The 27,050-nt window shown below is 47.6% G+C and overlaps 1 protein-coding gene across 3 annotated transcripts in view; it reads right to left on the minus strand.

Annotated features, from left to right (window-relative positions):
* GDPD5 (glycerophosphodiester phosphodiesterase domain containing 5) overlaps positions 1 to 27,050 on the minus strand; it is a 176,488-nt gene that overhangs the window by 106,263 nt on the left and 43,175 nt on the right. The window contains exons 2-3 of one of the 3 annotated variants that reach the window (XM_060273931.1): positions 19,918 to 20,021; positions 2,017 to 2,195 (exon numbers count right to left, since the gene is read on the minus strand). The exons of 1 other annotated variant lie outside the window; for it this stretch is intronic. In XM_060273931.1, coding sequence (XP_060129914.1) covers positions 2,017 to 2,133 — 117 coding nt within the window. In that variant the 5' untranslated portion in view covers positions 2,134 to 2,195; positions 19,918 to 20,021. The remainder of the gene's footprint in view (positions 1 to 2,016; positions 2,196 to 19,917; positions 20,022 to 27,050) is intronic. One more of the 3 variants, XM_060273932.1, reaches the window with a different exon arrangement.

Raw genomic sequence — 27,050 nt, forward strand, 5'->3', positions numbered from 1 at the left:
CGTCTAGCCGGGTCCCGGGGGTTAGCGCGCGCGCGCTGAAGCTCCAGCCGGGTCCCAGGGCTTCGCAGCGGCTTCTGCAAGCTGCGGCGGCTCCAGTTCTGCGTCCAGCCGGGTCCCGGGGGTTAGCGCGCGCGCGCTGACGCTCCAGCCGGGTCCCAGGGCTTCACACAGGGGACACCGAGGCTCCTGCTGCGTCCCGCGGCTTCGCCTCTCGCTCGGTCGGGGCTTTGCGATAGTGCTTATTTTCGGGGTATGTCTTATTTTTCGCCAACCCTTTGAAATCCTGTCATGGCTTATTTTTGGGGGATGACTTAAAATATGAGAAACACAGTATCATTGCCCTTAAAAGCACAACAAAATCTATTCTCCTCAGATGTTACAAGGGATATCCTTCAGTTATCCACTGCTACAGGATCCTTCCTTCTTGCAGACCAAGATTACCAGGTGACAGCAACACATGGCAAAAAATTTAGCTGCGGCAATTAGAATTAAGATCTACCACATGGGTGGGCAAATTAAGGCCCGGGGGCCAGATCCGGCCCAAACGCCTTCTAAATCCGGCCCGCGGACAGTCCAGGAATCAGCGTGTTTTCACATGAGTAGAATGTGTCCTTTTGTTTAAAATGCATCTCTGGGTTATTTGTGGGGCCTGCCTCATTAGCAGACGTTTTGGGGAAAGTTTCATTCACTGTTTTACATGCTGCAATAAAGAGCATGAAATCACTACAGGACTCCGAGTATATTTCACTATCTATCTACAAGGGATATTAAGATACAGTGATAAATCACAGAATCATAGAGTTGGAAGAGACCACAAGGGCCATCCAGTCCAACCCCCTGCCGAGCAGGAAACACCATCAAAGCATTCTTGACATATGCCTGTCAAGCCTCCGCTTAAAGACCTCCAAAGAAGGAGACTCCACCACACTCCTTGGTAGCAAATTCCACTGCCGAACAGCTCTTACTGTCAGGAAGTTCTTCCTAATGTTGAGGTGGAATCTTCTTTCTTGTAGTTTGAATCCATTGCTCCGTGCCTGCTTCTCTGGAGCAGCAGAAAACAACCTTTCTCCCTCCTCTATATGACATCCTTTTATATATTTAAACATGGCTATCATATCACCCCTTAACCTTCTCTTCTCCAAGCTAAACATACCCAGCTCCCCAAGTCGTTCCTCATAAGGCATCATTTCCAGGCCTTTGACCATTTTGGTTGCCCTCTTCTGGACACGTTCCAGCTTGTCAGTATCCTTCTTGAACTGTGGTGCCCAGAACTGGACACAGTACTCCAGGTGAGGTCTGACCAGAGCGGAATACAGTGGTACTATTACTTCCCTTGATCTAGATGCTATACTCCTATTGATGCAGCCCAGAATTGCATTGGCTTTTTTAGCTGCTGCATCACACTGCTGACTCATGTCAAGTTTGTGGTCTAAGCCAAGTTCCATCAGGTTACAGGGGAAGGAAGAGGAAGGAGACTGCTGGATCTCGTCATCATGACTGCTTGAAAACCAGCAAGTGTTGGCTCCCCGTCTCCTTGAAATCTTTCCGGTCCAACCAGCCATTACAAGAACTCTGTAAGTACGGAACAGCACCTATGTTTTCTTTTTTCCTCCTCCCTCCAGACCCCATTTCCTTTTGTGCCACGCCTTTTAGATTCCAGAAGCCCAAGGACTGTCTCACCACTTCCATTAGTAAGCAGCTCTGGGAAGCCTAATCCTTTCTGCTGAAGAACTGAGTATAAATGCTATAATCAGCTAAATCTGCCTGTAGTTCTGCGAGCAAAAATGACAAGGAGTGAAGAGCCTGCGGCATTCACACACAGTTCCACAAGTAATTCGCTTCACAGCCAACAGTGGTCAGACCTTATGGGTCCACGTTTCTTAATCTTCACGGATGAATCACATTCTCAGATTCTCACATTCGAGGCAGCTTACACACTCACACAGACAAGATTTTGCAAGATTTCAAAACGGTGGCAGCCTGCCAACAAATACAGAATCAATTCCAGCGACTCACCTTCGTGGTGTCATCATGTGACCGCTGGTATCGTTTCCAACGGCAACCGTAAATCCCCGTCAGACATGACAAACACAACTGTGGCTCGTAGTACTGTAGCGGCTGGTGTTTAACCATGCTCTCCTTCCCGGCTCGTCACCAGCAGGCTACCAGAAACCCATCAGGCCTTGGGAAATGCCCTACAAGAAAAGAGAGCGGGCAGTCAGAAGAAGAAGAAGCAACATGATCACAGAGAATCACAGAGTTGGAAGGGACCCCTGCGGTCATCTAGTCCAACCCCCCTTGCAACGCAGGAATCTCAGCTCGAGATTCCCTGGCAGGCGACCTTGCAAATTCTGCTTCAAAACCCTCCAAGGAAGGAGGGTCCACTCCCTTCCGAGGGAGTTCGTTCCACTGCCAAACACTGCCATCAGAAAGGTCTTCCAAACTTTTAGTGCGAATCTCCTTTCTTGTCATTTGAATCATAGAACCAATTGATTTGAATTTCCCCGCCAGAGCAGTAGAAAACAAAGCCTGTTCTCTCGTCCATGGGGCATCCCTTGAGATATTTGAAGGCAGCTGTCATGTTCCCTCCCAGTCTCCTCTTTCCCAGGCTAAACATACACAGCTCCTTCGACTGTTCCTCATCAGGCTTGGTTTCCAGACCCTTGGCCATCTTGGTCGCCCTCCTCTGCACACCTTCCAGTTTGCCAACATTCTCATTAAACTGGGGTGGCCAGGTAAAGAGAAGGAAGAGGGAACCCAGATCGGCTTGGAAATCAAAGCCTGATTTGAGGAACTGCACAGCATCCAAAATACATTCTAAATGCAGAATGAGCAAAACAGGATTTGAGACCTCACAACCGCCTTGCCAATGTTGAATTATAGAATCGTAGAGTTGTAAGGGACCCCCAAGAGTCATCAAGTCTGGGACCCAGGTGGCGCTGTGGGTTAATCCACAGAGTCTAGGGCTTGCTGATCAGAAGGTCGGTGGTTCGAATCCCTGCAACGGGGTGAGCTCCAGTTGCTCGGTCCCTGCTCCTGCCCACCTAGCAGTTCGAAAGCACATCAAAGTACAAGTAGATAAATAGGGACCGCTCTGGTGGGAAGGTAAATGGCGTTTCCATGCGCTGCTCTGGTTCGCCAGAAGCAGCTTTGTCATGCTGGCCACATGACCCGGAAGCTGTCTGCAGACAAACGCCGGCTCCCTTGGCCTATAGAGCGAGATGAGTGCCGCAACCCCAGAGTCGGACACGACTGGACCTGATGGTCAGGGGGCCCTTTACCTTTTAGAGTTGTAAGGGACCCCCAAGAGTCATCAAGTCTGACCCCTGCAATGCAGGAATCTCAACCAAAGCATCCATGACAGATGGCCACCCAACCTCTGCTTAAAAACCTCCAAGGAAGGAGAGTCCACCACCTCCCAAGGGAGTCCGTACCACTGTCAAACAGCTCTTTACTCACAGAAAGTTCTTCCTTGTGTTTAGTCGTAATCTCATTCATTCATTCATTCATTCATGGGTTTTAAATCCCTCCACTCCTCCTCGTGTAGTACAGGGTAGCTAATATCATCACAGTATCATCATAACACAGTGGTACCTTGGTTCTCAAACTTAATCCGTTCCGGAAGTCCGTTCCAAAACCAAAGCGTTCCAAAACCAAGGCGCGCTTTCCCATAGAAAATAATGCAAAATGGATTAATCTGTCCCAGACTTTTAAAAACAACCCCTAAAACAGCAATTTAACATGAATTTTACTCTCTAACGAGACCACTGATCCATAAAACGAAAGCAATAAATAATGTACTGCAGTCACACAATCATCAGTAGCTGAACTGGGTCCCACACAGTCACACAGAAAAGAGAGCCACAAAAACACAAAATAAATAGCAAAAACAGACAGACCTCAGCGTAACACTCAAAACCGAAGTGTGGCACTCAAAACGGAGCACGTTCGGCTTCCGAAAAAAAGTTGCAAACCGGAATACCGTACAGTATTTACTTCCAGGTTTGCAGTGTTTGGGCTCCAAGTTGTTTGAGTACCAAGGCATTTGAGAACCAAGGTACCACTGTAATGAAAGTAAGAATTAAAAAATTGACCTAATAATAATAATAATAATAATAATAATAATAATAATAATAATAATAATAATTTTTAATTATTATTTATACCCCGCCCATCTGGCCGGGTTCCCCCAGCCACTCTGGGCAGCTTCCAACAAAATATTAAAATACAGTACAAAAATCCGTCAAACATTAAAAGCTTCCCTAAACAGGGCTGCCTTGAGATGCCTTCTAAAGGTCTGGTAGTTGTTGTTCTCTTTGACCTCTGGTGGGAGGGCGTTCCACAGGGTGGGTGCCACTACCGAGAAGGTCCTCTGCCTGGTTCCCTGTAACTTGGCTTCTCGTAGCGAGGGAACCACCAGAAGGCCCTCGGCGCTAGATCTCAGTGTCCGGGCAGAACGATGGGGGTGGAGATGCTCCTTCAGGTATACCGGACCGAGGCCGTTTAGGGCTTTAAAGGTCAGCACCAACACTTTGAATTGTGCTCGGAAACGTACTGGGAGCCAATGTAGGTCTTTCAGGACCGGTGTTATGTGGTCTCGGCGGCCATCAAGCCGTCTTAAAACTTGTGTACAAAGCAGTAGCAGCAGCAGCCGAGTCGGGAAGGACTCTCAAGCACACCTCAAAGTTCTGGATGAATAGAAAAATATTCAAAGTGCTTCTGAACATCGCAAGTGTGGTGGATACAACCAGATTTCATCCGGAAAGGAATTCGACCACAGAACATCTCATCTCATCTCACATCACAGACTCTCCCTACCCAACCACAAAACCCAAGCCAGACAGTTTTAAGGAAGGCACTTCTTCATTTTTGAAGTAAACAGGGAATGGAAAATTTAGGATGTAATCATTATAAATAAAACAAGATATAAGCAATTATGGGGGAGAAGGGGCCATTAGAGGAGTCTTTTAGGGCGGGGAATTGTAACCACTTTTCATTGCATTGGAATCAGTACAAACGAAATGAAGGAGTAACGGTGGATGTTAAGTCGGTATGATTCAATTAACCGGATGTATAATATATGATTATTCTGTATTACGGAACTGGGAAAATCAAATGAAAGGGCAGATTGGGCGGGGTGGGGAATGAGATAAACGAAGAATGAAGGCGGGGGTGGGGGTGTCACAGATCAGGGGCTGAGAGAGAGAGAGAGATTTTAACCTCTTCATCTGCCTGGTTGCCCTTTCAAACTCCATCACCCACCTGCCTCGTGCCGACAGGTAACAGACTCCCACGATGCAAAGCAGCAGAATCTTGGCACTTCCGCCATCCAGCCAACATCCTAAGCAAACAGGAACTGGGCCGAGAATAACATTTCCACTCTCTGGGCTTCCCCCACGGGAACTGTGGGGTGTTGTTTTTTCCTTCCCCCGAGCACCTGTCCCAGTGGGTTCCCCGTCCTGTCTTTGAAAAACCAGCCCCCAGGCTCTGCCCTGCGAGGGACTGATTCCCCTCTGGCCCCCGCAGCTCTGCCACAGGGGAGTCGCAGCCTATGAATGATTCAAGCCTCTGCTGGCTAGTGTTACGCGTACAGAAATAAAACAGGAAGCAGGACAAGGGGGAATCAATTATTCACATTTTTGCAAGGTGCACCGGTCAAAAGAAAAGAAAAGAAAAAGAGAGAGATGGGGGGAGAGGAAAGAAGTCCTGCGCCACCTATCAGCGATTGCTTTCCGATGACACGCAGGATCATCTCGCGGGAGATCATGAAATCGGTTTGCCAAGTGCTAATACAAACGCTTGCTCATAATAATTGCTAATTTTTCTGTTCTCAAGGAGAACATGAGAACACAAGAAAAGCCTGCTGGATCAGGCCAATTGGCCCATCTAGTCCAGCATCCTGTTCCTACAGCAGCTGACCAGCAGGAAACCCACAAGCAGGATTCGAACACAAGAGCGACTCTCCCCTCTGAAACTGGGATTCAGAAGCATTGCTGCCATGGTGGATGACTCAAGTCAGTAGAACCTGAGGCTCCTCATCTCAGGATAATAGCTTCAAGCCCCACCTAGGGCAAAAAGATTCCCGCATTGCTGGGGGTTGGACTAGATGACCCACGTGGTCCCTTTCAACTCGACAATTATATGATTCTCCATCTTCGGAGGAGGCAGAACATAGCCATCAGGACTATTAGCCATCTGTAGCCCTCTCTCCCCCCCATTAATTTGTCTAATCCTCTTTTAAAAGCCACCCAAGTCTCCTGTGGCTGCCTCCTTTGGCAGGGAGTTCCATACTTTAACTGCACTGCACAAATAACTTCGTTTTATGCATCCTGAATCCTGCAGCAGGCTGGGTTCTACGCCATCAATGTTATTATTTCAGCCCGAAACCAGTGACAATGTCAAACGGAGAAGCATCACACAGAGTTCATCTCCATGGCAGAAATCCTTTTCCGGGGGGGGGCAGTTTGGCCTGTAGCCGCTTCACTTTCTATTAATATGCAGCTTTCATGCCATAACAACTTCTATACCATTTACAAGCAGAGGCAACTCCCTATTTATGGACGTTCAATATGTATGCAGCCAGAGTCACACCACGGTGTGACCAAGCTGCAGAAAGCTGCTGGAACTCAGGAGCGATTCCTAACATTTCCCATCAAAGGAATCTCTGACCTCCACGTATCTCGCAACTGATAAGGACAATTCTAGGGTGAGAGGCTACTCAACAGCCCAGCTCATGGGGGCAGAGCCCACGGATCTATTCGGTCAGAAAGGAAGGAAGTTCCAGCCAAATATAGGAGCAAAACAGCAGTCAGTAGACTGAGATCTTTATCGTTGCGCAACAGGCCCCCACAGGATAATAATAATAGTAATAATAATAATTTATTTGTACCCCGCCCTTCCGGCTGGGTTTCCCCAGCCACTCTGGGCGGCTTCCAACAAAGATTAAAATACATTGACATGTCACACATTAAAAACTTGCCCAAACAGGGCTGCCTTCAGGTGTTTTCTAAATGTCAGGTAGTTGTTTATATCTCTGACCTCTGATGGGAGGGCGTTCCACAGGGAGAAGGCCACTACCGAGAAGGCCCTCTGCCTAGTTCCCTGTAGCTTTGCTTCTCACACCGCCAGAAGGCCCTCAGCGCTGGACCTCAGTGTCCGGGCTGAATGATACATTCCTTCAGGTATACTGGGATGAGGCCGTTTAGAGCTTGAAAGGTCAGCACCAACACTTTGAATTGTGCCCAGAAACGTACTGGGAGCCAATGTAGGTCTTTCAGGTCCGGTGTTATATGGTCTCGTCAGCCGCTCCCAGTTCCCAGTCTAGCAGCTGCATTCTGGATTAGTTGAAGTTTCCGGGTCACCTTCAAAGGCAGCCCCACGTAGAGAGCATTGCAGTAGTCCAAGCAGGAGTAAGAACCCCGAGCATGGGGTGACATCCTCTTTTAGAACTTCCCTCTTTCCCCCAGAATACACTTTGAGCAGCATCACTACATCACTAGCATGTCACAAATGGGGGTATTCAAGGGTTACACAAGTTCAACATTAGGTCACTTGATCAGACACCTTTCCCAACACCTCTTAAGTAAAGGACAACTGGACGGTTAAAGGTAAAGGTAAAGGGACCCCTGGCCATTAGGTCCAGTCGTGACCGACTCTGGGGTTGTGCGCTCATCTTGCATTATTGGCCGAGAGAGCCGGCATACAGCTTCCAGCTTCCAGCTCATGTGGCCAGCATGACAAAGCCGCTTCTGGCAGCACATGGAAATGCCATTTACCTTCCCGCTGTAGCGGTACCTATTTATCTACTTGCACTTTGACGTGCTTTCGAACTGCTAGGTTGGCAGGAGCTGGAGCCAAGCAATGGGAGCTCACCCCGTCACAGGGATTCGAACCGCCGACCTTCTGACCTGCAAGCCCTAGGCTCTGTGGTTTAACCCACAGCGCCACCTGGGTCCCTCCCTGGACGGTTAAGTCCAGTCAAAGGTGACATTGGGGTTGCGGCACTCATCTCGCTTTCAGGCCAAGGAAGCCGGCGTTTGTCCACAGACAGCTTTCCGGGTCATGTGGCCAGCATGACTAAACCCCTTCCAGCGCAACAGGACACCGTGACGGAAACCAGAGCGCATGGAAATGCCATTTACCTTCCTGCCGCAGTGGTGCCTATTCATCTACTTGCCCTGGCATGCTTTCAAGCTGCTAGGTTAGCAGGAGCTGGGACAGAGCAATGGGAGCTCGACCCATTGTGAGGATTTGAACCGCTGACCTTCCAATCGGCAAACCCAAGAGGCTCGGTGATTTAGACCACAGTGCCACCCGCGTCCCAACTTCTTAAGTACCCATCACCAAAAGAACAATAAAACTATTTACCTATCCTTGTCCTCAGGACTTGTCTGGAGATGGGCTTTCAGAACACCTGACTTGCTCATCTACCTCTGCGGATGTCAATTGTTGCCCCTCTGGTCACTCCCTGGGGTGGGGTGCCATGTACCGGTATGTGCTCTCACGCTTGGGGAATTACGGCGGGATGCCCTGTTTCTGATGCCTACGTGACTTCCTGCTTCTTGGTTCATGGAGGGAGGTGGAGCCCAAATTCACCTTTCTTTAAGGGTTATAATGGCGTTGGAATGAGGAGAGTCGGCAGGGCTGGCTCTACAGCCTAGTGGGTGCCACGCAGCTGTGCCCGCCCGCCGCGCAGCTCCACCCGCCCGCCACGGTGGAAAATGGGGCGGGGCGGGGCGGGGCGCCAGAGGGATCCGTCGCACCACGGCGCCAAATATACTTAAGACGGCCCTGAGAGTCGGTTAAAGTAAGGATTTTCTACAAATTTACAAAGCTAGGGATCTCCCCTGAGCTGGCAAGTCAAAAGGATACATTCAGGCATAATATTTGTAACATTGTAATAACTTTAAAGATGCTTCCCCCCCCCAAAAAAAATGTCATTTCCGTAACACAACTACTGTAATGCTAAACAGGCAAGGTGCTAATATCACCAAACATGCAAACGCCAGGCAGGACACGAGTTCCAAAAAACCAATTTTGTTGCTTTTTGGTGGTTCCTTTACTAGCCGACCACAAATTTGCACCTCACTATTAGGAAGCGAGGAAATGTTTTCACATCCACTGCCCTAGCAGGCAGTACAAGTTCTGCTGATGAGCATCTTGGTCAAGAGCCAGGTTTCTACCATTTGGGTGAAAATGAATCAAAACAGCCGGAGAGAAGCGGAGCTTTTCCACAGTGCAAATGAATAAATGAAAACAGTTGCCACCTGACGACACCCCATTTCCCCATCAGCTTCCCTCCGCCACCCCCCCAAAAATTTCACCTCCACATTATGCACAGGAAGTCCGCAAGTCTCACTCTTTTGATACAAGGCTCCACCTTGGTTGACCATTCGTCCACAGGTAATCAATGATAAGGATAATAAAAGTTGTCATCAAGATAATGGGGTTGTTCCTCTTAAATGTCTCTTATTCCAGCATGGAAGGTGTGTGGGGGGGTGCTCTGACCCTCCTAAGGCCAAGGCCGTTCAGGGGCCAGCAAACTTTTTCAGCAGGGGGCCGGTCCACTGCCCCTCAGAACTTGTGGTGGGCCGGACTATATTTTGAAAAAAAATATATGAACGAATTCCTATGCCCCACAAATAACCCAGAGAGGACACATTCTACTCATGTAAAACATGCTGATTCCCAGACCGTCCGCAGGCCAGATTTAGAAGGCGATTGAGCCGCATCCAGCCCCCGGGCCTTAGTTTGGGGACCCCTCGCTTAGGGCATTCAAGGTCAACACCAACACTTTGAATTGTGCTCGGAAACGTTGTTGTTGTTGTTTAGTCGTTTAGTCGTGTCCGACTCTTCGTGACCCCATGGACCATAGCACGCCAGGCACTCCTGTCTTGCACTGCCTCCCGCAGTTTGGTCAAACTCATGTTCGTAGCTTCGAGAACACTGTCCAACCATCTCGTCCTCTGTCGTCCCCTTCTCCTAGTGCCCTCAATCTTTCCCAACATCAGGGTCTTTCCCAAGGATTCTTCTCTTCTCATGAGGTGGCCAAAGTATTGGAGCCTCAGCTTCACGATCTGTCCTTCCAGTGAGCACTCAGGGCTGATTTCCTTCAGAATGGATAGGTTTGATCTTCTTGCAGTCCATGGGACTCTCAAGAGTCTCCACCAGCACCATAATTCAAAAGCGTCAATTCTTCGGCGATCAGCCTTCTTTATGGTCAGCCTTCAGTACTCGGAAACGTACTGGGAGCCAATGTATGGTAGGTCTTTCAGGACCAGTGTTATATAGACCCAGAAGCAGCTTCCAGTCACCAGTCTAGCTGCCGCATTCTGGATTAGCTGCCGTTTCCAGGTCACCTTCAAAGGTAGCCCCACGCAGAGCGTATTGCTTTGGTCCGAGCGGGAGATAACCAGAGCATGCACCACTCTGGCAAGAAAGTCTGCGGGCAGGGAGGGTCTCAGCCTGCGTACCAGATGGAGCTGGTAGACAACTGCCCTGGAGACAGTATTGATCTGTGCCTCCATGGTCAGCTGTGAGTCCCAAATGAGCCTTTGCCTGATCCTTTAGGGCAGGCACCCCCAAACTGCGGGCCTCAGATGTCTTGGCCTACAACTCCCTTGATCCCTAGCTAGCAGGACCAGTGGTCGGGGAAGATGGGAATTGTAGTCCAAAACATCTGGAGGGCCGAAGTTTGGGGGTGCCTGCTTTAGGGAGTTGGTTTTCAACAAGTGTGCCGTTGAATGATGGACCACTTGAATGATGGTATGGGGTGCTGCGGGCAGCAGTGGCCTCCATCCCTCTCTCCTTCTCTCCCTCCTCTGATGCCCTCTCGCATCTCTGCCTCCCAAAGGCTTGCACAGCTGTTTGTTGCAGCAGCCCTGGCTACAAGCTCCATAGGCGAGTGGTGCCTCTGCGGCTGGCCAGGGGGTGCTGGTGTCGGCTTTGGAGTAAGCAAGCAAGCGGGGAAAGGAAGCCCAGCCAGCCAGCCTGCCAGCTCGTTTTTGGGAATGGACGGCAATTCCCAGTGCCCTGTGGGGCAGTGTGAGGAGGCACCTCTCTTTGGGGCGGGGAGGGGGCAGCTCAGAGACCGGGGGCGGCAAGCGGCTGCCCAGAGGACTCCCAAAGAGAGGGGAGAGGAGAAGAGACTGAGGGAACCCTCTCCAAGGGAGGGTGTTCGAAAAGGGGTGCTCTGCAGGCAAGGGGTGGCATAACTGGGTTCCTCAGCCCCACGGGGGTGCCGGAGAAAGAAGGCAGTTGGTCAACGGAGCCACGGACTCAAAATGGTTGAAAACCTCTGCTTTAGGGACATAGTTCAGGACCAGGGAGCCGCACACATACCTTCCCCACCCCCTGTCCTCCAGAAATACTACAAGCTTTCCCCCAAGGTTCGGGAATGGAGAAATAAGCTCAGTGGTAGAGAACTTAAAAACATACGGCAAAGCTAATGGATCGGGCCAGTGGCCCATTGAAACAGAATTTAATGCATCCAAGCTTGACTACCCAGGTGAGGTTATGCCACTAGCACATGTTTCAAGCTAACCAATTTTTTCAAAACACTATTCCAGCAAATTAGTATTTGAGAGGAGAGGCGTACGCAGCTCGGGCCCAATTAGCCAGATGCGTTTTGTATGGGTATCGGTGACATTTTTAGCAGAGTAACAGGGTGATCTACAGTAACAAAGCGATAAGCTACTGCGAAGCCTATTAAAGACCTTGGTAATTGTGTGCAAAACACATTTGCAATCTCCCCAGGCTCGTTAGAAGATTACTGTGCGGGAAGACCAAAAATAAACTTTTCTTTATTTATTTTCGCCTGCTTGAAGCTCTCAAGGAGTACCTCCGCCATTTGAGCTTCCAGAAGCACCCAATTAAGTCCTCCTGAATAAGCTGAAGGCCAACTCCAAATCTGTGGGAGTCCAGACATTTATTTTATTTTATTTTATTCTATTTAAAAAATAACCTGATTGGAGCAAGATGGGTTCCAATTGGATCACCACTTTGTTTGTTCTAAAAGAAGAGTAGAGAGGGAAACCCAGTCAGATGCATGGCATATAAATTATATTATTATTATTATTATTATTATTATTATTATTATTATTATTATTATTATTATTATTACCATTACAGTGGTATCTCATTGAGCCCATTGAAAGTAATGGAAAGTGAATTAATCCGTTCCAGATAGGTCCGTGGCGTTCGTAAACCGAAAATTCGTAAACCGAGGTGTTCATAAACCGAGGTTCCACTGTACCACAAACACCACTTTCCCTTTCAAAGACCACATGCCAGAGCAATGAATATGACGTTATGGATTTGGGGAGGGACCCCCTAAACCATGGGTCGGCAAACTAAGGCCCATGGGCCGGATCAGACCCAATCGCCTTCTTGATCTGGCCCGTGGACAGTCTGGGAATTGCCGCGTTGGTTGCCAGCACACATGTTCTTTCCCTCTCCCTCACACAGCGGCACTTTTCTCCTCAGGGACGGAACAATCCTGGCCCACGCCGGGTGCTGTCAACGGCAGGAGTCGGCTCGCCTGCCTGCCCGCCTCAGCAGGGCGGTGCTGTGAAGGGGGTGCAAGAAGAATTATATATAATAGGGACATGTTATGCCGGCTGCTGCTGCGTTTTCCTCCTGCTCCCTCAGCCTGCCCTTCCTTCCTTCTCTGCGCCGCTTTATCGCACGTAGTTTTTAAAATATTTTTTTAAAAGAAAGAATACATTTTCTCCCATTGTCTGCTGCCTTTGAAGCGGACCACCGTATAAATCCCAAAGTGGCTGGGTCTGGTTTGATTTCTCCGCGGCAAGAGGAATGCACTGTGTGTGTGCTCAGACGCACTCCTTGCTTGGTTGTTGTTTTTTTAATTAAAAAAAAAGCTTATGGGCTCAAGGAAGCCCTTGAGGAGGATGAGAATCGATCACAATTCACTCCGAGAACATCTGACTGGCAGGTCATATTAGGGGGCAATGAGGGGGATAGGAAGAAGCTATTTGCAAGTCCATTTCATCAGTAGCCCCTTCATCTGCCTTTCACAAAGAGAAACCACGAGGGAATCATCAACTCTCTTAGTGGATGAGTCCAATATCTATTTAGTCAAAGTGCTTTCAAGCCATGGGGGGGGCAGAGAATTCATTTTTATTACCCTGAACTCTTAACGCAGTCCAGCGCTTTGCTACCTCCTTCCATCTGATATATTTTTCTCATTTTCCTGCTTCTGCGCCGAAGCCACAAAACACATTTCGCCAGCTCACAGCAAGTAACAAGTCTATACTGCGCAAACCAATACAACAATATTCAACCCAGCTGTCCCCAACATATATCAGGAAGGAGCGCTGCTTTCTGGTAAAGGAAAAGGTAAAGGGACCCCTGACCATTAGGTCCAGTCGTGACCGACTCTGGGGTTGGACGCTCATCTCGCATTATTGGCCGAGGGAGCCGGCGTATAGCTTCCAGGTCATGTGGCCAGCATGACAAAGCTGCTTCTGGCGAACCAGAGCAGCGCATGGAAACGCCGTTTACCTTCCCGCTGTAGCGGTTCCTATTTATCTACTTGCATTTTGACGTGCTTTCGAACTGCTAGGTTGGCAGGAGCCGGGACCAAGCAACGGGAGCTCACCCCGTCACAGGGATTCGAACCGCCGACCTTCTGATCAGCAAGCCCTAGGCTCAGTGGTTTAACCCACAGCGCCACCTGGGTCCCTGTCTGTCCCCAACATATATCAGGAAGGAGCGCTGCTTTCTGGTACCGACTCCCAACTCCCAAGAAATCAGTGCCTTTCGGGAAGAATTTTTTTTAAAAAAAATGTGCTCATGTGTCTAACTGCCTAACCAAACAGTAAAATCTGAATGTGGCTTGCAGCTATTCCACAACAAAGTGCAGAAACATCCATTATGGCGTTAAACATCTTTGCAAATTAAGACACCTTTCAACACACACGCACAAGCAAAATCATTGTGGTCAGTTTATTCACATGCCTGATGCAATAGTCTTGCGGGTGTTTAATCAGAACTTCCCTGCGCTCTTTGTCATTTAATCTTCTTCCGTTTTATAATTTTGTATTCATTTGGCATTTGGACATTGCTGCAAGACCCCTAGAGGCTAAATAGCTCAGTCAGGAGACCATGGGACTCTTAATCTCAGGGTCGTGGGTAGCGCAGCATTTACATATAAGCTAAACAAGCTATAGCTTAGGGCCCCACTCTCTTTGGGGCCCCCCAAAAATGCAAAGGGGAAAAAACTTGGATGTACATTTCCAAAATATAAGATAAAAAACAAATAAAATAAAACCTACATTCAGCAAGTGTTTTGTGTTGGCTAGGCTCCTATGAGGTAAGTCATAGGTAGGCAAACTAAGGCCCGGGGGCCGGATCCGGCCCAATCGCCTTCTAAATCTGGCCCACCGACATTCCGGGAATCAGCGTGTTTTTACATGAGTAGAATGTGTCCTTTTATTTAAAATGCATCTCTGTGTTATTTGTGGGGCAAAGGAATTCGTTCTCCCCCCCAAAAAAAAAATAGTCCACCCCCCCCAACAAGGTCTGAAGGACAGTGGACCGGCCCCCTGCTGAAAAAGTTTGCTGACCCCTGATGTAAGTAATGGGCCCCGCCTGCTAGCCTGCTCCCTAATATATCACTGGTTTGATTAAGCTTGTTATGAATAAAAAATCATTTTCAGTTAGAGCTTAATAATTATTTCTCTATTAATATACTTCTTAATTGTATTTCACTATTAATATACTTCTTCTTAATTGTATTTCAGTTCCACAGCTACTTTGATAAAATAATAATAAAAAAATCCTTCCAGTAGCACCTTAGAGACCATCTAAGTTTGTCATAGGTATGAGCTTTCGTGTGCATGCACACTTCTTCAGATACAGTGAAACAGAAGTCACCAGACCCTTATGTATAGTCAGAGGGTGGAGAGGGGTATTTAAGGGGTTTTAAGACCACGGCAGACCAACATGGCTACCTACCTGTAACTACCCTGTTTCCCCTATTTTAAGCCATAGCAGGATTTTTAAGCATTCAAAGAACATAAGCCACACCCCAAAAATAAGACATAGTGATAGGCGCAGCAGTAATGCCGGCCGCAGGAGGAGGAGGGGGGGGGAAATAAGACACCACCTGAAAATAAGCCATAGTGTGTGTGTGTTTCGAGGAAAAATAAATATAAGACGGTGTCTTATTTTTGGAGAAACACGGTGGTAGTAGTAATAGTAGTAATAATAATAGTAATAATTATTATTTATTATTTATACCCCACCCTTCTGGCTGGGTTTCCCAAGCCACTCTGAGCGGCTCCCAACAGAATATAAAATAAAATAAAAAATAAAACATTAAAAACTTCCCTAAACGGAGCTGCCTTCAGATGTCTTCTAAAAGTCTGGTACAGTGGAACCTCGGTTTACGAACACCTCGGTTTACAAATTTTCGGTTTACGAACGCCACGGACCTATCTGGAACTGATTAATTCACTTTCCATTACTTTCAATGGGAAAGTTCACTTCAGTTTATGAACACTTCAGTTTATGAACAAACTTCCAGAACCAATTACACCCATGCTTCAGGTTGAGTACTCCGCGGACCTGTCTGGAACAGATTAATCCACTTTCCATTACTTTCAATGGGAAAGTTCGCTTCAGTTTATAAACGCTTCAGTTTAAGTACTCCGCGGACCGTCTGGAACAGATTAATCCACTTTCCATTTCTTTCAGTGGGAAAGTTAGCTTCACTTTATGAACACTTCAGTTTATGAACAGACTTCCAGAACCAATTGTGTTCATAAACCGAGGTACCACTGTAGCTGTTTTTCTCTTTGACATCTGATAGGAAGGCATTCCACAGGGCGGGTGCCACTACCGAGAAGGCCTTCTGCCTGGTTCCCTGTAACTTGGTTTCTCGCAATGAGGGAACCACCAGAAGGCCCTCGGAGCTGGACCTCAATGTCCGGGCAGAGGTGGGGGTGGAGACACTCCTTCAGGTCTACTGGACCGAGGCCGTTTAGGGGCTTTAAAGCAGTGCTCCCCAACCTTTTTATCGCCGCGGACCAGTCAACGTTTGATCATTTTACTGTGGCCCGCTGAGGGGGGGGCGTTGATTGTTTTGTGGCCCACCGCGGGGGGGGGGGACGTTGATTATTTATATTTTCTTTAGATTGTTTTGATTTAATAATTTTAATTTAATTGTATTTAATGTTCCTTGGGCAGCCCGGTACCAATTGATCCACGGACCGGTACCGGTCCGTGGACCGGGGGTTGAGGACCACTGCTTTAAAGGACAGCACCAACACTTTGAATAGTGCTTGGAAACGTACTGGGAGCCATTTGCAGGTCTTTCAGGACTGGTGTTATATGATCTCGGTGGCCACTCCCAGTCACCAATCTCGCTCTCCTCTCTCCCATCAGTCTCCTCTTTTACAGGCTAAAGATACCCAGCTCCTTCAACCGTTCCTTGTAAGGCTTGGTTTCCAGACTTTTAATCATCTTGGTCGCCCTCCTCTGCACATGTTCCAGCTTGTCAACATCCTTCTTAAATTGTGGCACCCTGAACTGGACACAGTATTCCAGGTGTGGTCTCACCAAGCAGAACAGAGTGGGACTATGACTTGCCTCCAGTTGGACACTACATTCTGTTGATGCAGCCAAGAACTGCATTAGCTGTTTTTGCAGCCGGGGGAGAACCCCTGAAAGCTATTCACGGATAGCAACATGATGTGCCTGTGCTTAGAGCCATACACAAATTATAGACGTTGCTGCACACAGCTCGCACGCCAGACTTTCAGCTGCTTGAGCATGAGCATGGCATTGCAATTTAGGCCTCTTCATTTAGCCCCTTCCTGCTTAGCTAGATAATTCCAAATGCTCAGTCGCCTGGCATGCTTGCAGGAGTGCGAAAGGGGAAGCAAAGGATGCCCCTTTTCACACATCTCAGCTGCAGGGATCAGATTTGGTTAAGAATAAGGTTGGCAATATTGGATAGTGGGTTGGGATGCAATTGTATTATCTTTTGACTGCTGTGAAGCCATTGAGGGTAATAAGGATTGACTGACAGATACTCAGCTTGCTTTTCCAGACTAGAGCACCCCTCCGGAAGCAGGCAGAACTGCTCCTTAAATATGTGTGTGTGTGTGTGTACCTGTGTTTTCCCTTTTTTAAGACACTGTCTTATTACTTTTTTTTCCTCAAAAAAACACAGGGTGGCTTATTTTTGGTGGTGTCACGGTCCGGTCGGCGGGCGGTTGAAGCCCTGGCTGAGGACGTCAGGACCAGAGGCAAGATGGTGGTTGTAGAAGCAGGAACAGGTGCAGGGCTGAGGGTCCAGCAGCAGGCAGTCGCAGGGTCAAGGAGCAAGGCAGAGGCAAAGGCCGGGGAGTCAAGGAGCAAGGTGTTGGCAAGACAAGGGTTCAAGGAGCAAGGCATCGGCGAGGCAAGGGTCCAAGGGTTCAAGGAGCAAGGCGTTGGCAAGGCAAAGGTCCAAGGGTCGAGGATCAAGGCATCGGCAAGGCAAGGGTCCAAGGAGAAAGAGGCCAGAGGCAACCAGGCAGGGGTAGCGTTGCTGTGGCAAAGAGCTGAAGGGAAATGCTGAGCTTTTATCCCTCCCAGCTCCTGCCACCAGGTGCAGTGAGGTATCAAGTGGCCTCACCTGAGTGACCACTCCTTGCCTCTCCAGCACAAGCTGATGTCTTCACCTGTGTGGCCACACCTTGCTTCTCCAGCACAAGCTGAGGCAGGCCCCAGTCCTGCAAAGCACTACAGGCCCCAGAGCCTGACTCCTGCCCATACTCCTGACAGGTGGGATGTCTTATTTTTTTTATTACGGTTTTTACGGTACCTTATGGTCTCCTCGGCCGGGCCGGGCCGCTGGCTCGGGGCACTGCTGGCCGCTGCGGTGCTGGGCGCTCCACATGCTCCAGCAGCCATTTCCAGGCGGCGGAACGGCAGGCCTCCTTGGCTGGGTGGAGGTGTGGCCGTTGGCGCTGGGCGCTCTGCGCGCTCCAGCAGCCACTTCCGGGCGGCGGGACAGCAGGCCTCCTCGGATCAGTGGTCAACAGGACCAGTGGTCAGGAATTATGGGAATTGTAGTCCCAAAACATCTGGAGGGCCGACTTTGGGGGTGCCTGATTTAAACACTGTAGCCAACTTAACGTTTGTAAAAATTTTGAGTTTGTTTTAGCCTTCGGTGTATGTAAATCCGTGGTTTTTGAAAGGACGACATCTGGAGACGGACACCAAGCAAGCAGAGGAATCGGGAAGATGTTAGTGCAGACAACCTGACGCCAATGTGGAAGTTACTGCAAGCTGTCAGCTGTGAAATAGGAAGTAATGCATGTTCTTTGTACTTTTGCCCATTTACTGTATTCATTTTCCCCCAATTTGGACGATAAAATGGTGGTTTTCTTGAGACAAAATGAGAATACCCCTAAACATTTTTTTAGGAGAAAAAAAGCACTGCAGATAAGTAGTTAAAACAAAACCAACAAAACAATAGCCACCACCCCCCCAAAAAAACCATTTAAAAGTCTGTAGAATATTAATCAGCCAAAGGCCTGTCCCGTCCCCGTCCCCCGGCACCTAAAGATACATAACGGAACTTGCGAAAATGACTGGGAGAATAAGAGGAAACTCAAATCAGAAAGTGAGCAAAGAATGGACAATAATTAAAGAACATTTAAACCAATATTGTGAAAATGCAAATCTCCTGACAGGTATAGACTGAATCTTGAATACCAAAGAAAATGATAAACGTAAAAAAATTCTCTTGATATGTAATAGATATAACAGGAAGTGCATATAGGTTAAGACTATTTAGAAAGCACAATGAGGTGAATCGAAAGTCAAAAAGTGTGTGATGTTAGATGATGTGTAATCAATTAATGTTTAGTTGTCATTGTGGTATTGTTTTTGTCTGTGTTGAATGTTTTGCAATAATAATAATAAATAATAATAATAAAGAAAGATATATAATGAAGCCATCAGATGAACCTCCCTAGGGAGAACATTCCACAAACATGGAGCCACTGCAGAAAAGGCCCTGTTCCCATGTTGCAGGCCATCAAACCTCTGAGGCCAGAGGAACGACCACAAGGGCCCCCCCTCTGCCCGTCTCGGCGCCAGAAATACCGCCCAATATTAAGCCGTTTCAAAGTTTTTGTGGAACCGAAGAGTTGGAAGGTGCCCCTGAGGGTCATCCAGTCCAACCCCCTGCAATGCAGGAATCTCAACTAAAGCATCATTGAAAGATGGCCTCCCAGGCTCCACTTAAATGCCTCAAAGGAAATAGAGTCCTGTGTTTACTTGATACAAGGGACTCAAGCAGGGAAAACTTCGCCGCTCTCTACATTGGCTCCCAGTACGTTTCCGAGCACAATTCAAAGTGTTGGTGCTGACCTTGAAAGCCCTAAATGGCCTCGGTCCAGTATACCTGAAGGAGCATCTCCACCTCCATCATTCTGCCCCGGACACTGAGGTCCAGCACCGAGGGCCTTCTGGCAGTTCCCTCGTTGCGAGAAGCCAAGTTGCAGGGAACTAGGCAGAGGGCCTTCTCGGTGGTGGCGCCTACCCCGTGGAACGCCCTCCCAACAGATGTCAAAAAGGAAAACAACTACCAGACTTTTAGAAGACATCTGAAGGCAGCCCTGTTCAGGGAGGCTTTTAATGTTTAATAGATTATTGTGTTTTATTCTTTTGTTGGAAGCTGCCCAGAGTGGCTGGGGAAACCCAGCCAGATGGGTGGGGTATAAATAATAAATTATTATTATTATTATTATTATTATTATTATTATTATTATTATTATTATTATAGAAGCCACCTTTTACTAAGTCAGGTCATTGGTGCACCTTGCACCTGGCCGCAAGGTCTGAGACAGGGGACATGGGACATCCTCACCCATATCTGGGAGATGCCAGAGAGCGTACCTGGGGCTATCTGCATGCCAAGGAGAGATGGATCGCCGGCAAAGGGAGAGCTTCTCTTCTCCTGCAGCCAGGTTGGAGATGCAGGCGATATGCCTCTTCACATACTAGTAAAAAAGAAACTAAATAAATGGCAGGCTAGTAACTTTCTTATTCCCAAACCTGGGTCAAATGGGCCAAGGGGGATTAGACCCACAGTGTCCTCTCTGCCACTGAGATTATAGTGGTACCTTGGTTCTCAAACTTAGTCCGTTCCGGAAGTCTGTTCCAAAACCAAAGCGTTCCAAAACCAAGGAGCACTTTCTCATAGAAAGTACAGTGGAACCTCGGTTTACGCCTACCTCCGTTTACGAAAACCTCCGTTTACGAACGCCGCGGACCCGGAAGTGTTTACATCCAGGTTCCGTGGCATCGGATGCGCAGAAGAGATCTGCGCAGCGTGCATGTGCACAGAAGTGCTCTATCGGCGCTTCTCACACGTGCAGAAGCGTGCCTTCGGCGAGCGAACGCCTGCACGGAACGGGTTGCGTTCGCAAACCGAGGTACCACTGTAATGCAAAACAGATTAAAGCGTTCCGGACTTTTAAAAACAACCCCGAAAACAGCAATTGAACATGAATTTTACTATCTAACGAGGCCGTTGATCCATAAAATGAAAGTAATAAACATTGTACTGCGGTCACACAATCAATCCATCAGTAGCTGAACTGGGTTCCACACAGTCACAAAAAAGAGCCGGAAAAACAAAAATGCAAAATGAATAGCAAAAACAGACAGGCCTCAGCGTAACACTCAAAACGGAAGGGTGGCACTCAAAACGGAAGCGAAACACTCAGAATGGAGCACTTTCGACTTCCGAAAAAGGTTCGCAAAGCGGAACACTTACTTCCGGGTTTGCAGTGTTTGGGTTCCAAGTTGTTTGAGTACCAAGCCGTTTGAGAACCAAGGTACCACCGTACTGCAATTCCAAGAGGAAGTGCTGGTGTTAAAACCTGATTTGGGAAAAGCATGGAAGAGTTATTACTTTGGTGTGCAAATCCTGATTTGGCAGAGGTCACGATGCAGCCTCCCTGTGTGCAGGAGGTGAAACATTTTCCCCGACTCTGCACTTCTTCACTGCCTCCACGAAAGATGCTTTTTTGGCCTTTCGTTCAGGCTAAGACTTAAGATGAGGTTAAGTGCGCGTTTGTTAATTAAAGGATCTTTAGCCGCACGCGCTTATAATAATTTGCCGACACATTAGCTTTTGGCCTGGCAGCTTAGCAAGGGGAGGGGAAAAGCCAAAAACAGAGAGGAGAGGAGTTAGAGACCAACTAAGTTTGTCATCGGTATGAGCTTTCATGCGCATGCACACTTCTTCAGATACACCGAAACAGAAGTCACCAGAGCCTTATATATAGTGAGAGGGTGGGGAGAGAGGAGAGAAGAGGAGAAAGTAATTATCAAAGGAATTTCTCATTAAAGGAGCTTGTGGGGAAGACCTACGCCTGGTTTAAGCAACTTAGAAGTGGCAGAGAAATCGCTTGGTTCCTTTGAAGGGTAGCAAAGAACAAGAGTTATTTCAAGGAACTTTTATTATGCTTTTATATATGCAGTAAGCAGCCCAGAGTGGCTGGGGAAACTCAGTCAGATGGGTGGGGTATAAATAATAAATAATAATAATAGTTGTTGTTGTTGTTGTTGTTATTTATTATTCACTTTAAAAGTGACATCTGACTTTCTGTTCCCTGCTGAAGTTTATTATTATTATTATTATTATTAATAAACTTCAGCAGGGAACAGAAAGTCAGATGCCACTTGTAAAGTGAATAAATAACAACAACAACAACAACAACTATTATTATTATTATTATTATTATTATTATTATTATTATTATTAATACCCCGCCCATCTGGCTGGGTTTCCCCAGCCACTCTGGGCGGCTTCCAACCGAATATTAAAAGCAATACTGTACAACATTTCATTGTTTAAAATATTGTTGGCTGTCTGTGAATTCCCAAGCCCAATTCAAAGTTGCCGACTTTGCCCGCTAAAGCCCTACAAGGATCAGGCCCCCAATATATCTTTAAGAGCACCTCTCCCAATGTGAGCCCACCTAGACCCTTAATCTAAAGCCCTTCTCCATGTCACACACCCCTGGAAAGGAGTTGTAGTTCCTCATCTGCGGAAAGCTCTCCCCAGAGAGATCCTCTTGTAACTTGGTTACAGTCGCCACAACAGAATTTCTAGGTGCCATTTCTTTTTTGCAATGGCAATTATTATCAATAAGAATAGTAATAGTTCCATTTCTACACCACCCTATATTTTAAAGAACAGGATCACCAGTGTTGAAGCAATGATTCTTCAACATCAGCTTCGTTGGACTGGTCCTGTTGTGCGGATGCCTGATTATCGTCTTCCAAAGCAACTACTCTATTCCGAACTTAAAAATGGAAAGCGTAATGCTGGTGGTCAACAAAAGAGATTCAAAGACTCTCTCAAAGGCCAATCTTAAAAATGTAGTATAAACACCAACAAATGGGAGTGCTCCAATTGCAGAACAGCCTTTACCAAAGGTGTCATGGGCTTTGAAGACACTCGAACTCAGGACGCAAGGCAGAAACGTGCTAAGAGGAAGGCACGCTTGGCAAATCCACACCATGATCAACTCCCGCCCGGAAACCTATGTCCCCACTGTGGAAGGACGTGTGGGTCCAGAATTGGCCTCCAGAGTCACTTATGTACTCATTGTTAAAACTGTGTGTATGGAAGACTATCTTACTCGGCTACAAGGGATCACAGAAGAAGAAGAAGAAGAAGAAGAAGAAGAAGAAGAAGAAGAAGAAGAAGAAGAAGAAGAAGAAGAAGAAGAAGAAGAAGAAGAAGAAGAAGAAGAAGAAGAAGTTGAGGAGGGGTGTAAGGGGGCGGAGTTACAGAGAACAGCCCCCCATCATAAAGTCCATACTCAACTAGTCAGAGCTCCAGCAGCGGGTCCAGTGAAGGGCAGGAGGAAGTGAGCAAGTCGGCACAGGGCTCCGGCAGCATCCAAGAGCCGCTAACTGTAGCCTAGAGCTCCTATACAGGAAATGGCCAGCGGAGGAGCATCGGACAGGCGACCTTTTCCACCAACGCCTGATTTGAAGCATGCCAGCTCCCGTAGGAGCAAGGGGCGGCGCTTTGGGGGTCCCCAAATCCTTTGCTGGGTGCGTAGCCAGAAAGCGCCATTGCGAGAATCTGATGAAGACTGAACAGTCATGTTTCTCTTATCTCTTGCACTGTAAATAAGTTGTTGTTTAGTCGTTTAGTTGTGTCCGACTCTTCGTGACCCCATGGACCATAGCACTCCAGGCATTCCTGTCTTCCACTGCCTCCCACAGTTTGGTCAAACTCATGTTTGTAGCTTCGAGAACACTGTCCAACCATCTTGTCCTCTGTCATCCCCTTCTCCTAGTGCCCTCCATCTTTCCCAACATCAGGGTCTTTTCCAGGGAGTCTTCTCTTCTCATGAGGTGGCCAAAGTATTGGAGCCTCAGCTTCACGATCTGTCCTTCCAGTGAGCGCTCAGGGCTGATTTCCTTAAGAATGGATAGGTTTGATCTTCTTGCAATCCATGGGACTCTCAAGAGTCTCCTCCAGCACCATAATTCAAAAGCATCAATTCTTCGGCGACCAGCCTTCTTTATGGTCCAGCTCTCACTTCCATACATCACTACTGGGAAAACCATAGCTTTAACTATACGGACCTTTGTCGGCAAGGTGGTGTCTCTGCTTTTTAATAATAATGATGATAATAATAAACACTTAAAATCGCCCAGTTTCTCCCGCTTGCTTCTGCCCGTAAAGCGCCAGCCACGCTGGAGCAGAAATGAATGGGTTGAAAGTGACAGGAGCTTTTGTTGCAGGAGAAACACCTCTTATACCCAAATAGGTTGAAACCAGCTGCGGCTCCCATTCAGAAGCGGCTGGGCTAAGTAAAACTGCAGGGCAATTAACCACGCAGGTGTTAATTGCTGGATGTAAAAACTGCACTACAACTGACTTTAAGAATTTGCAATTCGGCGCATTCTGGAATCCAGAACAGAAGCAGCCTATCAGTTGCCACTTTCAAAATAAAAAACTCCTGGGGTTGGTTTGTTTTCTTTATATACTGTATGGCGGGGGGGGGGGGGGACACCCACACAGTTGCAAACTGCTCTTTGGATATCTGAAGTGACCTTTCTCTCCAGGCTACTGTATGGTTTGTTTTCAGTCTAAAACAACTTGCCTTTAATGGCTGGCAAGCTGTTCTGTTAGTGGGATTTTCAACCCAGAACTCCTCACCAGGGTGGAGGAAGCTGAAATCAGTGTTCTGCCTTTGTTGAGTTGTTGTTATTATTGATCACCTGTTTATGAATCTCCCTGCCTCAGGAAGAGGAGGTTCTCAGGATTGGGGTGGGGGGGGTTGAATCTGTAGAATGAGAAGCATAAGCTGGCAGGAAAGCAAATGGCGCGAGCCTCTATTGGCAAGTTATCACTGCCAGTTTTGCCACTAGACCAGGCATCCCCAAACTTCGGCCCTCCAGATGTTTTGGACTACAATTCCCATCATCCCTGACCACTGGTCCTGCTAGCTAGGGATCATGGGAGTTGTAGGCCAAAACATCTGGAGGGCCGCAGTTTGGGGGTGCCTGCACTAGACTATGACTGAAATTGCCAAGGCATGGGAAGTGACCAGGAAAAAGCATAGATTTGCACAGAAATGAAATCAATAACAACAACAACAACAACAACATATTTAATTGCAAAAAGATGCCTAGACATTCCATTGTGGCAACCATAACCTAGGTTTAAGGTGCTATTATTATTATTATTATTATTATTATTATTATTATTATTATTAATACCCTGCCCATCTGGCTTGTTTTCCCCAGCCACTCTGGGCAGCTCCCAACAGAATATCAAAACACGCTAAAACATCAAACATTAAAAACTCATTAAAAATGTAGTATGGTATAAACACCAACAACTGGGAAACACTGGCCTGCGAGCGCTCCAGTTGGAGAACAGCCTTTCCCAAAGGTGTCATGGGCTTTGAAGACACTCGAACTCAGGACACAAGGGAGAAACGTGCTAAGAGGAAGGCATGCTTGGCAAATCCACACCATGGTCAACTCCCACCCGGAAACTTGTGTCCCCACTGTGGAAGGACTTGTGGATCCAGAATTGGCCTCCACAATCACTTACAGACTCATTGTTAAAACCGTGTTTATGGAAGACAATATAATAATAATAATAATTTTTTATTTATACCCCGCCCATCTGGCTGGGTTTCCCCAGCCACTCTGGGCGGCTCCCAACCGAATATTAAAAACAGTACAGCATCAAACATTAAAAACTTCCCTAAACAGGGCTGCCTTCAGATGTCTTCTAAAAGTCAGGCAGTTGTTTATCTCTTTGACATCTGATGGGCGGGCGTTCCACATGGCGGGTACCAACACCAAGGAGGCCCTCTGCCTGGTTCCTTGTAAGCTCACTTCTCGCAATGTGGGAACTGCCAGAAGGCCCTCGGAGCTGGACCTCAGTGTCCGGGCTGAACGATGGGGGTGGAGACACTCCTTCAGGTATACTCGGCCGAGGCCATTTAGGGCTTTCAAGGTCAGCACCAACACTTTGAATTGTGCTCGCAAACACACTGGGTATTAGCTTATATATCTGAGTTCCTAACACTGCCTCTATGCACACCAAGCTTCTTACAAAAACCTTCCACCCACCCTCTATTTGAGATAATAAATAAAATTAGTCAAGCTACACTTCATAACACAATTGAAATGCAAGAGGGTGACAGGACCAGCCCCTGTCATTCAGGTGGTCCTCTAGGCAGATGTGCTCGGATCCTGCTTGCAGCCTTCCCTTGGGGTCTTCTGTTTGGCCACCTTGGGAACAGGATGCTGGTCTCGATGGGCCTGATCCCAGCAGCTGGGCTCTTCTTAAGCTTTTAGGGGTTTTTAAGACAGCGTTTCGGGGCAGCAAAAGAGAGAAGGCGATGGCCTGAAAGCTAGATTCCAAAGAGACGTCAGCACCTAGCGAGCTAAAAGGACTTGCAAGCCGGCCCTCTCCTCTATCCTAATGCAAGAGATATAACAGCAGCGCAGTTAAGTATTAGTTTTCGTTTCTTTCCAATCGGCTTTGTTCTCACAACAATATAGAAATGTCCAGATAAGGATAAAAACACTTGAAGGCCGGAACAATAGTCCACACTCTGGAAACATTTGTTCCCAAACAATTACTGCAAGAGCAGAGATGATTCACTGAAAAGCAGTTGCTGCCTCGCACATCAGCCTCGGAGACAGCTTGCGACGCTCAGGGCATATCCAGGATGCTAAATATGCACTAAAGCAAGTGACTCAAGGCAAGGAAGTACATGTGCTTGGGGGGGGGGGGAAATGACAGAGTTCTTCAAAAAGGGAGTTTGCCCATCTTCCACTGCCTGCAGAATGAGAAACATGCCACAGGCTCAGATGGTACCAATTCCTTCATGAAGCTCCAGTTCCCTCCCAAACTTACTGGTTCACAATTTGGCTATTTATGCCCATCCCTGTGACGGGGTGAGCTCCCGTTGTTCAGTCCCAGCTCCTGCCCACCTAGCAGTTCGAAAGCACGTCAAAGTGCAAGTAAATGAATAGGTACCGCTCCAAGCAGGAAGGCAAACGGCGTTTCCGTGCTGTCACGGGATTGTTGCGGCTACTCTAGAGCAGTGGTCTTCAACCCCCGGGCCACGGACCGGTAGCGGTCCGTGGATCAATTGGTACCGGGCCGCCTAAGGATAATTAAATACAATTAAATTAAAATTATTAAATCAAAACAATCTAAATAAAATATAAACAATAAACGCCCCCTCCCCTCAGCGGGCCACAGTAAAATTATCAAACGTTGACTGGTCCGCGGTGATAAAAAGGTTGGGGAGCACTGCTCTAGAGTAACGACGCTCCGCATGCTTGTCTTTTAGCAGTTTTTATTTAGTGCAGTCTATTTACAGTGAGCTGGGTATGTACAACATGTCTGCTTGGTCCGACGCAGAATCCGGCACTGGACCACCTCTGGACCGCCTCCAGCATAAGAGTCTTGGGACGGCAAATCTCTTTCCCCTCCTTCTCTTGCGTAATTCCGGAACCGGAGG

Source organism: Zootoca vivipara, chromosome 4 (genome assembly GCF_963506605.1).
Source record: "Zootoca vivipara chromosome 4, rZooViv1.1, whole genome shotgun sequence".
NCBI classification, from domain to species: domain Eukaryota; kingdom Metazoa; phylum Chordata; class Lepidosauria; order Squamata; family Lacertidae; genus Zootoca; species Zootoca vivipara.